Here is an 18,203-nt window from a genome sequence, read left to right as displayed (position 1 = left end):
ACCAGAGCTTTAATCGAGTCTCACAGGACACAAACCAAAGTCCAAATTTCTAATGAGGGATACAGAATAAGAGCTTCTTGGTGTTTATCACTGTTATTAAAAACCAAATTTCATGTATTTTAAACCACAAGTCAAATGTCAGTTTTACAAACCCTATGGTCATCAGAATCAGATGTGATAAAAACATATAGCTCGCTGTTAAGAACATGTTTAAAAAAGCATCAATCTAAATGGTGCTCGTCTTTTGAGGATGAATGTAATACGTTTTCCCCCTAAGACTCTTAAATTAACCTCACAGCTTCTTTCTTATCATTCTTTGGAAAAAAAAACAGGTCCAAATATCTGTTTTTTTTTTGCCACACAGAGTGAATAATCACATTCGTTTTGTTTTTCAGTGAAAGTCACAAGACCTGCCATCGTGTCGGAGACATGGTGTCATCGCCCTCTCAGCAGGACAGCGTGTTTATTGTCCCTCCCATAAATGATGGGCACCAATTTCATTATGTTGTTGTCATTTAAATGAGCTTTTTATTGAGACAGAATGTGTTAGAGGACTGAATTGTAATGGCCTGATACAATGTTCTTTAACAACATGTCCATAGAAACACGCTCTTAATTTTGTTTTTATAAGAAAGAAAAAAAACTGAGCAGAATAGCTGACAAGGTTTATGAATATATTTGCATGACATTTGGTGAACCAATCAGAATAAGGGAATAAATGGGAACAAATGATTGTTGTTTTTTGTCCATAATTATGGAGCAAACAAAGATCCCAAATCAATCCTATTAACCAATGAGTCAGGAAATCATTATTATTATCATTATTCTTCATATATTTTAGTTTTATATTGTTTTTAAGATTACAAGAATGTTTGGTTCTAACAAAGAACACATTTTCGAATTGTGAAATTATCAAACTGTTGACCATTATTGCTCCAAAAACCTAAACTAGTTGCTTAAAATATAATGCAAACATAATATTAATTTGACAATATGGTCATTTTAAAAGCACACATTTCCACATGTAACAGTTTTAATTGTCCTGTATGTGTGTGTGCGTGTTTTTTAAATTCAAAATATTGTGTTGAACAATATTTGTTGTATTTTTTAGGTTAACTTCTGTGTGATGGTGTTACAACATGTTTCCAAGGCCTTCCCTGCACCAGCTTACGAGGGTTGTGGAGAGAAGTGAAGGGGAGGGACTGAACCCTGCAGGAAACTTGAAGGCAGAGCCTAGTTTTAATGAAGCCTGTTGGCCGCCTTTATCTCTCCGACCTGGTGAGTGAAATGTGCTTCTGTCTCGCAAAGCTCAGGATCTGATAGTTGCCGTAGGTAACGACAGCAGCGGTCACGATGCTCTGCAGGGGGGAGCTCTCTTTTTTTTTAGAAGTTGTTGTTTTAAGAAAAGGTCCAATCGTTTCCTTCCCTCCTGATATTTAAAATGTTTCCCCGGTTTGTTCCACGTGCAAATAAGTTTCCCGGTCTGGACTTAACATACCGGCGTTAAGAAGAATAGTTTCACTTGTCTTGAACTGCGCTTGAAGGACGTAACGATGAGTAATCAGTCGATGACAGGGAGGACCATGGTCCCGACCATTCCGTCTATTATGTTCATTTTCGGGGTGGTTGGGAATGTCATCGCCATCGTGGTTCTTTGTAAATCTCGCAAGGAACAGAAGGAAACCACGTTTTACACGCTGGTGTGTGGACTGGCTGTCACGGACCTCCTGGGCACACTGCTGGCCAGTCCGGTCACCATCGCCACCTACGTCAAAGGATCGTGGCCAGGAGAGGACCCGCTGTGCCAGTACTTCGGATTCACCTTGCTCTTCTTCTCCCTGTCGGGGCTCAGTATCATCTGTGCCATGTCGGTGGAGCGATACATCGCTATAAACCATGCCTACTTCTACAATGACTATGTGGACCAGAAACTGGCGGGTTTGACCCTCCTGGCGATCTACATCTCCAACGCGCTTTTCTGCGCCCTGCCGATTGTGGGCTTTGGACAGGTGAAGAAACAATACCCGCAAACTTGGTGTTTTCTAGAGTGGAGGAGCAACAAGACCAGCGATGTCGCGTACTCATACACGTATGCGGGTTTCAGCTCTCTTCTCATTCTCGCCACTGTCGTCTGTAACGTGATGGTGTGCGCGGCTTTGATCCGGATGCACCGGCGCTTCGTGCGCAGGACGTCGCTGGGAACCGATCTGGGGCGCAACGTGGAACCGCCGAGGAGAGGACGCAGCTTTGGACGTCTGGCCGGTGCAGAGATTCAGATGGTCATTCTGCTTATAGGCACTTCGGCAGTGGTGCTTATCTGCTCCATACCACTTGTCGTAAGTTCTCCGCGCTCTGTGGGCTATTTCTGTCCTTTACGCACTGATCTTTTACGCACTTTTGTTTGTGGACAAAACAATGTGGTCATGCATTTTGACCCAAGTTCAAGTGGAGGATTAGAAAGCAAAGTTAGACTATATTAATTGTACTTAATAAGCCTTTTCTTTACCTTTTTTTTTAAGCCACTCTCATACTCTTTTGTTCCTTCTATCCATCATGCACCTTTTACGCAGAAATGTTTTTATTTTTTATTTTTTTTACATGGAGTTTGATCTAAATTCTAGTGGGTAATTAGAGAAAACGTTGAAACATATTCCTATTTGTATTTATTTTTTTACTTCTCCCCACTCTTTCTCTTTTTAGTGCTCCATGTTTTCATTAGTATGCTTTCCACTCTTCCTCTAATCTACTCAATCTGTGTTCTCTCTTCCTCTGCAGGCTCAGGTGTTTCTCAACCAGCTGTATAAGACTCCAGTGGAGCTGAGGCTGGACAAGAACCCTGATCTCCGAGCGATACGTTTCGCCTCATTCAACCCCATTCTTGACCCCTGGATCTACATCCTGCTCCGCAAGGCTGTTCTCCTCAAGCTCATTGAGAAAATCAAGTGCTTATTTTGCAAGATGGGAGCGCAGAGGCAACAGAGGCCGGGGAACTTCCACTGCGTAGACACAGTGGACACTCGGCTCCCCTCGGCCATCTCCAAACAGGACTCGCACTCCCCGGTTTCCCACGACCTGCGAGACTTCACCAGCACCTCCCAGACCTTCCTCTACCTGCCAGAGGGAAGTGAAGTGTTCAAAGGAACCTGCCACAAAGCCGACGGACTCTCTGGTTCACAACCTTCATCCGTCAGAAACTCACAAGCGTCCTATTCGTTTGAGCAGGGCAGCATTGAGGTTCAGAGTAGAGAAGGGACGACTGTAATGAGGGAGTTTTCAGCTCTGCCGTGCCCAAAAGACCCGGCGCTCCAGGTGTCATTGAGCACTGACGCAGAGGAGGAGAAATGCATCTGACTTAATTAACTCTGAACAAGGAGAAAGTTCTCGGTTCGCTCTGAGGCAGATTGTCTTCTGAACGACTCAAAAAAAAAACTCTGAGCACATCAAAATAATAACTGACTCCTCTTGTGAAGTCGGGCACATGAAGCGAGAAAGAAAGAAAAAAAACGTGAAGTGCTGTGACCCCCCGCCTGTTGTTCTCTGTTTCAGCACCCAGCTACCTCAAGTGATGACTAACTCTGACCGTGTGAGCAGACTTTGCCATTTTGCCCAAAACAGATGTTCTAACGGAGATGAGCCACTTCTCCGTGACTCAAGTGTCAGCGATGGAAAAGCTGTCCTTCCTAACTTCAGCTCCTTTGTTCGGTCATGTGTGTAAAATCTTGACTGTAAAGGAGATGGGGGGGGGGGTCAGACATTTTGAATAATCGAGGCACATCGCTTTGTGGTCAATATAGTAAATGAAAACAGTATTGAATGTGATCGTTATGAGTAACACTGGCATGTGTGCTGCCATTGTAAGGATTGGTTTTGTTTGAAAAAAAACTCTGATGTACAGCTCTTTTTGAAGGACATGTTGTGTTAGTTCCATGACTAATGTACAGTGCAGTATTATGATGTGGTGAACGCCAACGTTTTTTGTTCCTGGGCCCTGGAATACACACACACACACACACACACACACACACACACACATGTCATCTCAAATTATTAGAACTTTGTTTCCATAGTCATTAACACTAGACCTTTATTTTTTTCCGCAGCTCCAGAAAATCAGTGGGAGTACTAATATGAAGACATTTCACCTGTCAGCTTGAGACAAACGGTGTTCTAGGTGGTCGATGTTGTGTAAAATGTTAGTAATACAATTCTTCTTCTCTAGGAGAAGGTTGTCATCGATAAATCACAACTCTAAAGGGATTATCTCAACTGTAGCCGTGTTTGTTTGATCAGAACGCATGCTCATGAATCGCAATCTTCCAGCGCTAACATCCAGAAGATCAGGACTTTACAGAATGTTTTGTAGCGGTTAGGCCTGTTATTCTCATGTGCAGCTGTTCTGCTGATTATTCTCACGCACGCAATCGTTTTATTGTCAAGTCAAAATAACAGAAAAGGTCAGAGAGGACCTGTTGGTTTTGTGATCCTATTCTGTGCCACATTTTTTCCAATGGCAGAATTCCCCTTTTCAATGTCTCGTTAGTCGATTGACACCTTGAGCTGCTGACTTAACACTATATATAATAGACTGAACTTTTGAACCACCGTTTGTTTGAGCTTTTCCACTCAAATGAGCTTCACGTCTTAGTTTCAGCAGCTTTGAAGCCCACAGTCCGCCTCCTTTTCCCTGTTATTAACTCGGCTCCTGATTGTTGCTTCATGTCGCGGATCACATTCTTGCCTTTCTTGTTTCTGTTGTTGCTGTTAATTTTAGACAAGCTTGTTCGTGTGGATAACTGCCCCTCCAGATTGTACGGTAAAATGAGATTTGGTTAAAGTGTGACAAACAAGGTCTTTTAATTTATTTTCTAATCCGGTCTTGAAATTTATGCACTTTATTTTGAATTCCTTTTATATTGTGTTGTGGTTTTAAATACGTGGACATATAGTTGTTGTTGTATCACTTTTCATATCTGTAAATATGAAAAGATATGTACGGTGAAGCTGTAAATTCAAGTCCATGCCATTGTTTCACGGCAAACATGACCTTTCGTATGTCATTGTATATTGTCAACATAAAGCGGAAGTTCATAACATGAGCACCAAAGTTTCCCACACTCTCTTTTTCCTGCTACGGTTTGGTGAGATCATCTCATGACCCCCATTAGCGCAGACAAGCGGCCTCGAGAAGAACAGGCTTCTCCACAGTTTCTAGACAAACAAACGCAAGTTTTAACACTCTGGGGTGAAGTTACGTAAAAATTCAGATTTGTTCTAAATGTAAAAGCCTCTGGATCTTGGTTATGTGTCAAATAGCTAATGCCAGACACACACAAAAAATCGGAGTCTTCGTCTGAGAGGGAACAAAATCTGGGTCTCGGGAAGTAGACCTGGCCCGAGAGAGCTTCCCTCCTCAAACAATAAACACGACCTAGGCTCCAATTCATTGCAATTAAGCTTAAACAAGCAATGCAGTGGCTTAGACAAACACATTGTAAGAGTAGTGTCAGAGCATCCTCCAGACTCTGTGAACAACACACATTAATTGAATGAAAATGTGATTGTACAGTAGCGGGACGCAACGATCCGTGGAACAAGCCTTCTACTTGATCCTTTTTTTCTCTCTCACCAGAGTCTGCACTTTACCCAATTAAATGTATGAATGGACAACCAATGAGGCTGCTATTTACCGTGTGTGTGTGAACAGGTGTACATTCACATGCGGTACAAATGAGAATAGCCTCACTGACCTCAGCTCTTAGAAGCAAGTCTTTTTCTTTCAATCAGCGATAAATTAGGATTATTTCTGTTGGAAATGTTGAGGATAGAGGTGGCGATGTTTGGGAGAGAGAATCCTGAATCATAAACAAGTTGACAACGAACGCTGGAGGACACCTGTGAAGCTGCTTGTCCGTCGTCAGGGTCTTTCAGTGTCTCTCACTGACGAACAGCAGAAAACACCTGCCGCTCCTCCACGTCTGCTGTCGCACTCAGTTGAGGAGAACACTAAACCAATCCCAGTCTGAAAATGCGCCAGAGCCAAAGCAGAACTGATGCAGGAGCTGATAAATGGCATGCTAAACGGTGGTAGACGAGCCATGTGCGTCTTCCCTCAGGTGATAAAAAAAAAGGAAATGTGACTACGGGAAAACACGATTCTCTGGTGAGTGTTTGTCTCACATTAGTGCCAAGATCCTCCTTTGTCTGCGCTACGCCCATGGAGCGATATGTTCAGAGTGATCTAATCAGAACAACAAGGCCTTGTTTGGTGAGAGCTTAACTGGTCACTTCACCCTCACATACCAAGTAGATGGTTCTGTTTTAACTTTCCCAGGATCTAACGTTTATACTGTTGGTTTTGATTGGGGAGAGGACACTGGTTCTGAGGTGTAGAAAAAAAAATCACCTATCGACTTTCAGAGTTTGGGCCATTTTGCTTCCATAACACATCTTCTTAGTTAGACTAGTGGAGAGAAAACATCCAAAATACACATTTAGGTGTTTATTTTACTCTCCAATTGCGTCTGTAGATTTCTCCCAATTTCTCCCAATAACAGTTAGCATTAGATAATGCCTCATAACCTCAGAGCAGGTACGGTTGTGTCTTTCCTGTTTGTATAATACTCATTATGATAAACTTTATAGTTTCCATATTTTATTTTAATATCTAACTAACCAGGTCAATCTAATTGTAGCATGGAAACCTGTTCTGCAAGGGAGGCCTTGCCAAGCCGCAGCAACAAATTACAAAATCAGTCAAACGCAACACTTTTAAAATGTTAAAATCTCTGCTTTATAATCCCATTTCAATCTACTCACATCCTTACTTATATCAATATAGCTATCTCTAGCTCAGTGCAGCCTGGCCGTGTGTTCGGTCTGGTACGGGACGGCAATGCGAACAGCTCCAGGCAAGGAATTAGTCACCCTGCTGACATCGTCAAATCCTACACAAATATACACAAATATCCAGTGTGTAGAGCGACTTATTTCAAAAGGTTTTAAAGCAGAATTGTGCACACCAGCAAGTTCCCATGAAATCAGCAGCCAATGTGTGACTTTGATCTCCGCTGTTACATAACACCCAAGCAACTAGGAAAAACTTAACCACACGAGTTGACCTGTCAGACAGCAAGCCAATCAGACACAGATATATGGATTTTTAAACAAACTTATTGTACATGTACAAGCCTAATGTTTGTTTTTTTTGCTTTGAGAAATTGCTGTAGTAGATAAAAGCGTTACACTGATTTCATGAAAGGAATTATGGGATATGGTGGTGGTTGATGACGATATGTGTGTGCGTCATTCAATATGTGTGTGGGTGTATTCACGAGGGTCACATCTATCAAAATGTTCAGTTCACAGTGGGTCAAATAAGTTCACTGAAACAGTAAATTCATATCAGGTACATAACTCTCTCTCTCTCTCTCTCTCTCTCTCTTTTGTATTGTGCGTACAGACTAGTACTTGGGACAAAGGCCGTAGAAGTCCAAATGAAACAGTAACCATTGAAAGAATGAGCAATGCTCTGGGTTCAAATCCATCCTGTGATCTCAGTTATTTATCATCCCGTTATATTTAAATAAAAAAAGTCCAAAAATAAGTCTTTTCTGATGTTTTTCATACGTGACAAACTTTATGAATACATTACACCTTGTCTTGTGCAAAAAGTACAAGGAGTTGTTGGCTCTCAACATGGCAATGCATGTGCAGGTGGCTCATAGCTAACAGCGCTAACGGCGCTAACAATGCAAACTATGGCGAAAGTGCTGACAGAGCTAACAGCGTTTCCCTGAGGGGGAACCGGAAGGGTGGGTTGGTATGCATCCACAACCATATCGTTAGTCAGGACAGTGTTAGCTGCTGTAACCGTCGAATGAGAGCGGTGTAGCCAGCGGGGCACGCTCACACGCACTAGGATACCCTAAAAGCATGCGCCCTGTTTCCTGTCTTTATGCAAAGCTAACTAGCTGCTAGCACTCGCTCCAGACAGAAGAGATTTGTATTGATCCTCTCATCTAACTCACGGCAAGACAGTCACTAAGTGTATGTCCCAAAATGTCAAGCTATTCCTTTAATATTAATTTCATGATGACGCAGCACAAATCGGTGAAAAAACTACTTCGGTAATCATTCAGTGCGGTCATAACAGCCACCTCATCATGTGGTGGAGAGTAGTTTTAAAGGTGTTGGTGTCAGCTTTGAGCAGTATACATGATGAAATAGGGTAACCACATGGTTTCGGGTCCACAAGGAGGTGTTCCGACGGTAAGTCACATGCTCAAAACGTACTGGAATCCAGCAGCGTTTCCCAGCTTGCACCGCTCTCCCTGCCAACTCGGTTCCTCAGTAAGTAATTCTTGAAGCACTTAGCTTTTTTTTCTTTACAGCTGCCTAATATGGGAATGTTTCTCCTTCTTTTTTCTCTAATAATCCTTATCACCTGCGATCACCTAATACACAAAGGGTCAAATTCTCCCGTATCATTTCCCCGCATTGATAATCATTCATTTAAAAACAGGTTCAGAAGCAGAGCTTCTCCAGATGCGGTCATTTGAGCTGCTGCTCTGCCTGGGAATCCGATTACTGCGCCTCAGCCTGAGGTTTTCTAACAAATGGTGCAGTGAAATAATGTTGATTTTGTTAACGCTGCTTATATCCTGATTTGTTTTCATATTTCAGCACCTCATGGCTCAAACCCGGATGCTCTGCCAGCACTAGTTGTGACTAATCTACGGATCAAATTCATTTACTACTCGATGTACAAGCAGGGAAGCAAATACAGTTATTAATCATAGGGTCTTTAAAAGCACATGCTGCGCTAAAATTATATTACACGACACATCACTGGGTCAAAAAATGGACGCAGTGCTGGATTTACTTTACTCACTACTAATCAGTTTGTTTATCCAGGGTTCATGTCATTTTGGTACGACTGCTGGGTTATTCAACCAAAGACGTGTTTGTTTTTTTTGAGCCAACAAACTCAAGTTTTACCTGAAATACTTTCAAATGTAAACAAAATGATGTGCCCATTAAACATAACATTGACATAACATTTAAAAAGAGTGTGGGAATGACCCGAAAGTAACACAAAACGCAACTCTAACACTGGGTCAAAGAGCCCATTGGTTCTGGATGGTTTTCTATGGGAACTGGGTAAAGCTATTGCTTTGCCTTGGTGCTATTGACTCAGAATGGGTCAATTTTTAATTTTGTCCTCATACTGTGACTCATTAACCAAATTTGCCAGAACTTTTAATCCCTTTAAGTTCACTCTTATCCTGTCTGATACTGCTGCAAAGTTGTATCTAAGAAAACAGCCCATATCTTGTCAGCTGGGCCTCTGAGTCAGTTGGGCATGCATGGGAACCTCTGGCGAAAGGTGCAGTCAACTAGAGAAACGTGATTTAGTGGAGGGGTCATTTAGGCTCCCAAGATAAAACTACAGCTACAGGCTGTAAATCAACTATCTATGTCAACCGGAAATGTGTTATGAAGTCATTGACTTTAAAAGGGCAAGGAATTAATGGGAACAGTATGTTTCAAAGCATCAAAATGAACAGACTATTCTGAAGATTAATCGTAATTATTGTGCGTCGCCTGTGTGTGTTTGCTCGTTTCCATCATGAAGAGGCCTTGCCTGCACAACTCTGGTTTCTCCCAACTTGTGACGCTTGAGTTCAGTTCCTTTGCACCTCACCAAAGGCAATGAGAGGCCGTCCTCATTCCCACCAGGACCGGGGGGGGGCACTAATTGTCGGTGGCGTGGATCCACATGAACGTAAGCGCTTTACCAGTGCCTTGCTGGGAACGGAGAACAAGCGCGCCTACATGCACACGCTATATCAGATGTCGCGGCCGAGTGCACTTTCTGCAGTCCAAAAAAAAAGTACCAAAAGACGTCACGACGTGAAGGAGAGCAGATGCGGAGTGAGGACATCTGTTGTGGATCCGTGTCACAAGTGCTGCTCCCCTGCAGCATTTGTGTTCAAAATAGACTGCACCTATTTTTTTTTTGTCACCCGCCCAATGAATTATCGCCCTTCCTTCGTAAGTTGGCACCAGCTCGCCGTAACGTTCTCACACAAGCTGAAACAGGCCTTGCAAACTAAACAGAGGACATGCCCCGGGCTGGGCCACGCCGTACGAAGAGGAACTAATTATCTCCCGGTTTTCAAATGACAGCAAACAGCTCCACTAATAAATCACCCTGAAAGTGTTCCGTCAGATCACTTTCTTCTATTCTATGTTTTGTTCATCGAAGAACAGGAATGTTGTGGAAAGGACAATTGCCAACTTAGATACTGCCCAGTCCAACAGCTTGTGACCTAATATGTTCTTTGAATCAAAAGACAAAATCTTTTGTCTGGTTCATAAATAGAAAAAAAAAATCATCCGACAGAGTGAAAGAATAATGTGAGGTTATCAGTTCTGACCCCGCTTGGATTACAGTGGGACTGCAGGCGTCTCGCTTTGAGAGAGTCGTACCCTTGAAGTGCCCGTATCGTTCTCGGTTTAATTAGAAACTAAAACATAACAGGAAGTTCACACTGAGGGTTGAAAGATGGCGATGAAATAGCAGTTTGAAATAGATACTAAAGCTTATGTAATTCAAAGGCTGTGATATCATTCGTACTGGGGTTGAGCACGGAGGCAGACGTTTACAGGCTTTTATCTTTTCTTTTCGTCGGTCAAACCGTGAACTTTGCGTCGCAACCTTGCTCCGAGCACTGAGTGTGAAAAGCACATTGCGATTGTTTGGATTCAGGGCTGTTTTTAGCAACAATTTTCCATGAAAGTATAGTTGCTATAAGTGGCAAATATGGGAACCAAAATTGTCGGAGAAGATCATCCGCTATCCAAAAAGTGTTATTGACATTGTAAACACAACAGTAATAATTAAAGCACAGAATTGCACTTACTCCATAATTAATAAGCAGGCCTTTTAAATAGATGGACTAGCACCAGACTCACTTGAAGTTATTGTTTTCTGATTGTTAAAAGCTTCTATTGAGATCGGTTGAGAAAAACACGAAACTTTTAAAGGCCCTACACTCCCACACAGGTGTGTTCAGTTCCATTCACAGAATTCATACTTTTTCCATCGATGTTGGAAGGAACAAGATCTGCTGGATGCAAAAACAAGTTGTTGCTCTATATAAACCATAAACTGGGGTCTTATCATGACATCCCATGAAGGTGTGACATCATGTCTTTGCAACGTTTCATCTGCTTTACTGCTGCGCAGAGAGAGAGAGAGAGAGAGAGAGAGAGAGAGAGAGAGAGAGAGAGAGAGAGAGAGAGAGAGAGAGAGAGAGAGAGAGAGAGAGAGAGAGAGATTTGTTTTTAAGTGGGGCTTAACTTCTGCAACTTCTTGTGTTTGAAAATTGTTCAATTTAGCGGTAAGATTTGAGAAAGATGTGTGTAGTTTTGTGGCCTTCAGTGCCCAGGGGACTCCCTTATTTCCAGCATAGCACCTTTAACTTGTGTTCTCACTGAGCATCACACTCACTTCTCACTATATCACCTGTTGAGCAGCAATCATACTGTCACCACTGGAGCTGCGGCCTCTTTTTCTGTGTTGCATAACCACAAAGACGACTTACTGTGAGAAGGGACACATCGCCTTGTTTAAATAAATCAGTGTTTGGGTTTCACCACGATCTCTTGGTCATGACATCACTCGACCACAGTCGTGGACTCGGAGGCAGAGCAACACGACGGAGGCCGTGTTCCTCACGTATCCTGCTGTGTCGATCTATCTCCCCTTCATTTCCTTCTGTGCGTCCTTCGTGAACCCAGCGACCCTTCCAGAGTGTTTGTTTGGAGGGTCTTTGCGGAGTGTCTTCTGTGTCGCCGCGCCGCAGCTATGTTATCACAAAGTTCCTTGTGGACGGGATAGAAAATAAACATTTGCAGCTTTGGGAAATCAATTAGGCTTATGATCTAAAGACTATGAAACGATCTGATGTCAGCGTGGCATGCAGGAGACCGTTTCTCTCTTCTTCTTCTTCTTTTTTTAAAGACTCACAAGTCAAGTGTATCAGAGACTCTGAATTGTTCATTAGGTTTTGCTTTTAGCATCCCTGCAGCCGTCAGAAGTAACACAACTTGGACTTGACCTTAAAAAATGAGAAATAGGCTCAAGGATATCCAACACGCCAACTCAGCAAATTCCTTGATTCCTTCACCTTCAGATAATTTATTTAAAATGGTGCCACTTATTGCAACCTTTATTGGAAAAATGTGACGTGAAGTCAAAACCTTTTTCATGTAATTTCAAGACGCTTTCAGTTGCATTTTATGAGCAGTACCTCACAAATAAAGTGTATCATTGTTATTTTATCTCTCTATATGTGTAAAAGAAATGACTAAACTAAATAATAACTTCAGCACAGATTCATTTAACGTGCACAGGATTATGTATTCTATGAACATTTTTGGTAAATGTTTCCCAGATTTTAACTTGTAAATGATTCTCGTAAACCAAAGAGAAGACGTAGTTTGAGTGGCCTTTAGTCCTCTCCGACGTATATATAATCTACAATGATAATGGGTTGACCAATGACATGAGCTTTGGGATTCAAACCCTTTGAATCTACCTTCAAAGTAACTACAGATAAATGCAGACATCTGAAGTCCAGTATCTGGCCCCGATGGACCTGCACGCCCACGACAGGACTGTCTGTCTGCTCCTCTGTAGTCTAAAATGCTTCCTTCACTCTCCTTGAATCTGAAAGAGATGATTTGCTGCAGTGAGCTTGTTTAGGCTGTCAGGACAAACATCTTAAAAAGACTTGATGGAACTCCTTTTTCCTGCATGCATCACCGATGTGCATCTTGCAAACATCTTATCAAACAGAAAGGGTTACAGACCGGGGCAGTGGGCATCAGCCGTCTTTTTAGAAGAATACTGTTTCTTGAACCGAGTTGGGATTCATCACTTTGCTTAGCGTGACAGTTTTAGTCGTGGTGATTCATTTTAATTTTGGAGTCCGCATACATCTGCAGAAGCAGTTAAAGGGTCGCTTTCTTGCGTTGCGTTGCGATTGCATAACTGAACGGGATTTTAAATGAATAAATGTAACTTGAGCGGAGGAATTTGACACAGGCTATGACCCAAAACTGAGGTGCCGCACTCCTCAACGTGCTGAAATACCGAAACATTTTGAAATCAGATTGGAATCAGAAGTTACAACAGAACTCTAGTAATAAAACACAACGTCTGGCCCTGCTGACCAGCTCACAGGTGCAAACATTAACAGTTAAAGGCGTTCCAAATCGGAGTACATACAGAGTTCAACGTTTGGATGAATATACTGTAGAGGCAGACAGAGGTGCAGAGGGAGTAGAAGGGTTGTTGGAAACAGGAGAAGGAAGATGAGGACAAGGAGGTGGATTGATTGTGGCGGAACACAGCATGCATGGAAAATGTCCACTGTACAGCCAAAGGAAACACTGCAGAAAGTGGAGACAAAAAAGCTTGATCTAGCCACGCTTTTAAATACCTTCAGTATCTTGTTATCTATAAGTTGAATGTAATATTCACTTTCCATGTATGCAACGAGGCTTTACACGATGCTTAGAGCCCATTTAAATACACACAGCATTTTGATTTGTTGAAATCCATGAAAAGGAGGAACCCTTATGTCTTTTGACGACTGTCACAATCTGAATGTGTCTGAATTGTCCATCCTCTGTTCACTGAATGTGATGGTGCAAATAATAATACACTTTGAATCCAAATGCAAATGAAGGTGTCTCCCTCTGCTGGCCGCAATAAAGCCTACACAAAAAGCAAATGGCGCAGCTATGTATCCTGTAGGCACTAACAGTTTGTAAACCTTCCTCTCTAGGAGAGTAAGTGGAAGGTGTATCCATTAATAGAGAGGCTATATGTTTGAATATGTAATTACCTGGTAAACTCTGGACACACACACACAAGCAATATTCTTCCATAATTACAACACAAAGGACTGTGTAAAGTGTCACTAGTTTTAATGAATTAAAAGAATAAATAGCTGAAGACACAGAAAAGAAAATTACAACAATTACACATTACATCTTAAAAAAAAGCTGCAACTTTTAGAGGCAACAACTAAGAGATCAATTTCCAGCAAATAAAAATACCTTCCACTTACAGTGATTGACGTATTTTTTACTGCACTACATTTATCTGACATCTTACTAGTTAATGTGCAGTTTCAAATTGATAATACAAAAAAGGGGATAAGACGTCACTGATGCCTGGGGGGAAATTCACAAGATACCAAGCAGTACTTGGAACTAAAATGAGCTGCATTGCTACTTTTACTTAAGTAAAGCTGTAAATACTATGAACAAAGTACAATCATATTGTGAAGCAGCAGTTCATCTTGTTGTATGTCTACAATGGCTCATTATAATGGCCACGAGGGGGCAGTGTAGTACACCAAATGTTATCAAATCTCTACTCAAATAGTAGAGCCCACATAAAATAACTAACGAATCAAGAGTTTTTATTTATATACCCGTTTTCCAGCAACGGGTAACATATCTGAAGTTATTATTGGGATTCCACACATTTCAAACGTTACCCTGGGTATTGAAGGGAAAAGTAACGTTCGCTAGTTAGCGTTCGAACAACACTAGCGACGCAGTGAAGGAGTAAAAATGTTGCCGGGTGTAAAAGTTGTTTTCCAACCAGGCTAAATAAATAAATAAAAAGTATCATCCCCAGCGGACATTAGACATTTATGAAGTCACACAAATTACTTTGAAGTGTATGAGATGATTTCTGCAACGTGCTGTAGGTCACAAATAGAGCCAGCTGCTAGCTTAAACCAGCTCAGAGCAAACGTAGCTTTGTTAGCTTTATCTGGTGAAGACAGTCAAGAAAAGAGAGCTGAAAAGGTGAAGATGGTGGTTGGAAACATTGACGTTACTTCTGGGTCAAATGCAGCTGGAACAATTAACTAGCTAATCATTGAATATTTTAGTTGATTGACAGAAAATTATTTGGCAACTAGCGTTATTTTGATAGTTGTTTAAATTATTTTTTAAACGCTTAAACATGTCATGCTTCGAGCTTTATAAATGTGAGCTTTTGTTGCTTTTCTATTTAATTTGTTGAATAATTTAAATCAATTTTGTGTCATTTTGGGCTCAAATGAATTCATGATGCTAAAAATAATCATTAGTAAATCAAAACAGTTGAAATGAACGCAACCTCAACCAACTACAACAGGAAAATATTGCTTTACATTAAAGCCTGCTTGTAGTAATAATATAATGATATAATATGTAATAGTATGAGAGTCACGGGACAATTTCTCTGCATGGACTACTTTAACTTTTAATACTTTATATACATTTTTTCTGATTATTCTTACATACTTATACTTAAGTAACATTTTAAATGCAGGACTTGTACTTGTAACCAAGTATTTTATAGAGTTTTATGTTTTCTTTGTTGTTTTTTGCAAAAATATCACTCAATTCACCTTTTCCCTCATACAAAGTGTGATATAGTTCAAAATAGTACAAAAAATATAACATGGAATTGTGAACTATGACAAAAATTGTGTTGAAGGACCTAAAGACATTTATTCTGTTTATTATCACCATACACACAAAAACGTTTCTAATAAAGTCTCACTTTTAGGGAGATAGCTGTAAGCAGTTTAATTGTATAAAAGATGGATTACTGCAGTACTACTTAAGATATTCTAGCAGCTCTCCAGTCCCAGTGAGGGCTTTCTTCCTCTGGTCAGGTGACAACATACCAATTATCATTTTTAATGAGGTCAAAGCATCTGCTGCCGTTGTAGGTCAGGACAACCAGCAGAGAAGGGCTTCCCCAGCAGACTGCCAAGCACTCTGTGGGCTCTCGGACACTCGGACGTGTCCTGCCAGCGGGTCACTCCTCCACAAGCTTGGGTCAGTTTAATCAAGTTTCACGAGAACACACAGGAATCGGTTACTGTTACAAGGTAGTAAATAAATTAAAGATGCCCACAAAAAAGAAAAAAGCAAGACAGAGCGCAGAGGAGGGAACCAAAGATGTAGATGACGAGGACTCAGAGGATCAGGAACCAAAGCCCAAGAAGAAAAGTAAGCAAGTGCGTGAGTCAGAGGACGCTGGAAGATTAAAGAAGAAGAAGTTTAAGTACAGCGATGAAGACGGATACAATTCTGACACATCAGGGCCAGATGTGAGGAGCACCGAAAAAAAGGGGAGAGAGAAAGAAAAGGTCAAGAAGAAAAAGAAAGCCAAAGAGGAGAGCGGGGATGAGTTGAGCAGTGACTCACAGAATTTGGATAATGAGGATAACAACAATGACTCCAAAAGTAAAAAGAGAGGAGATAAACTACCTGATGTGATTGAGACTACTAAGAAAGGCTCAAGGAGGAAGTCCTCGGTCAAAGAGAAGATGGGGGCAAAGGATAAAAAAGCCAAGAAGAAAGAGGAGAAAGAGGAAGAACATGCAGCTGGGGAGGAGGAGGAAGGGAAAAAGAAAAAGAAAGAGAAGAAGAAGAAAGGGTCCGTTAAGGGAGACAGTGATGAAGACGCCAAGAAGACAAAAGGGAAGAAGAAGAAGATTGAAAATTATGTTGAGATCTATGAGAATGAGCTTCGCAACTATGAGCCAGAAAAAGTAGAAAACTACGAGGATGAGTACCACAAAAAGAAAGGTAACTGAACAGTGTTTTATCTAAACCTGTGAATTGTACAAAAGGTTACTTGTTGAATCATTGAATGCAATTACGTGATTGTGATTTGCCGTAGCAGCAATGGACCCGTGCTTTTGGGTTGATGTCCGTAGTAACTTTACACTGAGTGAAGTGCATCGCCACTACGTTTTCTTCGACCTACAGCTATATGACACCTGCCACTTATCTTTACACGTGGTGGCTTCACACACCGATGAGGGGTTTCACAGTCCTCTAAAGTTTCTTTGTTAAATGTAAAAAGCTTCATGTCAGGCCGCACTGAACGCTTGTCTGATTTCACCATAGAGCCACGTTCTCTCACTAACACACAGAAACACACTGGCCACATCCTCCTAAATTAACCTTTAAATGTCAAATCCTTCATCACAGTGGAATCATAAACCTTTTGTACAGTAATTGTTATGTAATTAAACTATAACCTTCCAAGAGCCCTCTATGATTAGTTATATTTTCAATGTGAGTTGCCTCTATTATAGTTAATTTGAGTCAGAAATAATTGTTGAATTTGATGGTCAATTTGAGTCAAATTTAAAGTATTTATTTTGAGTTTGTTTAAATTAAAGGAACTTTTCACACTAACTGTCCATTTAATAATCTGCACAAAAAGACAAAAACGTTTCCCTCCAAACCATAAATACATTTCTATAATACTAGCTCTTACTGTACTTTATATTGTGCAGGGCCTTCACTAGACAAAGTCACAACAAAATCCTTTTTTTTCTGAGGAGTTTTAAAACATATAATTCATTCATAATTCATGGTAATTCTCATATGACTAGAAGTATTAATACTTACAAACACATGACAGATTGTAGCTGTTCACTGTATATCACCCTGGATCTTCCTATCCTGCTGCACACCACTTTCTCCTGCTTTATATATGTGCATCTGCTTTTGTAAAACACACCTCCATGTGTCACTAAACCCTCCAGTGTATGAGGTGGTGACCATCACTGGAGATGAGCGAGGAGCCGGCACTGACGCCAACGTGTTTGTCACTCTGTTCGGAGACTATGGCATCACTCCCAAAGTCCACCTGGCAAGCAAGTGAGTCCTCTTCAAAGATGATAAACAAAGATTTCATTTGTATTCATCACGTTCGCCTCAGACTCCATATTTCATTGAGTTAGTTTTTGTGCCTGAACTAAAAACTGTCTTTTGTTTTTTTCTCCCTCAACAGCACAGAGAAGAAGTATGTATTTCTAAATGCAGTGGTGGTTGTGAACGAATGGCTGCCGACTGTGTGCTGTGATTTTTAATTTGCATTCGGTTTGTATGACATGATTAGCTGCATGATTTCCCCCAAATGTTTGCCAGGCTTTTGTGTTTTTTTGACTTTTTCCTGTTTTATTTTCTTTTTTATGCGTTTGATGAGTGAAAAAATGTTGAAATTCAGGTGGGGTCTCACATTTTTTTTTTACTGTTTTGTGATTTCAGGAGTCGCACAGCATTTGAAAGGGGCAAAACTGATGTTTTCAGAATCAGAA

General features: G+C 41.1%; 1 protein-coding gene across 1 annotated transcript; it reads left to right on the top strand.

The window, feature by feature from the left end:
* The first annotated feature begins 1,295 nt into the window (after positions 1–1,295).
* ptger4a (prostaglandin E receptor 4 (subtype EP4) a) lies at positions 1,296–5,096 on the top strand. Its single transcript, XM_068704148.1, has 2 exons — positions 1,296–2,336; positions 2,776–5,096. The coding sequence occupies exons 1-2, from the start codon at positions 1,554–1,556 to the stop codon at positions 3,349–3,351; spliced, it is 1,359 nt and encodes a 452-aa protein (XP_068560249.1). The 5' UTR covers positions 1,296–1,553; the 3' UTR covers positions 3,352–5,096.
* The last annotated feature ends 13,107 nt before the right edge of the window (positions 5,097–18,203 follow it).

This window comes from Cebidichthys violaceus, unplaced genomic scaffold (genome assembly GCF_023349555.1).
Source record: "Cebidichthys violaceus isolate CVI_PGR_0920_01 unplaced genomic scaffold, fCebVio1.0.p SCAF_9, whole genome shotgun sequence".
Classification (NCBI taxonomy): domain Eukaryota; kingdom Metazoa; phylum Chordata; class Actinopteri; order Perciformes; family Stichaeidae; genus Cebidichthys; species Cebidichthys violaceus.
This window is presented reverse-complemented; position numbering and strand designations above follow the sequence as displayed.

Excerpts from the sequence above, each read along its gene's own strand:
- ptger4a (XM_068704148.1), top strand. The coding sequence starts at position 1,554 with ATGAGTAATCAGTCGATGACAGGGAGGACCATGGTCCCGACCATTCCG. Across the intron at positions 2,337-2,775 it reads TCTGCTCCATACCACTTGTC|GCTCAGGTGTTTCTCAACCA; the intron begins GTAAGTTCTCCG and ends CTTCCTCTGCAG.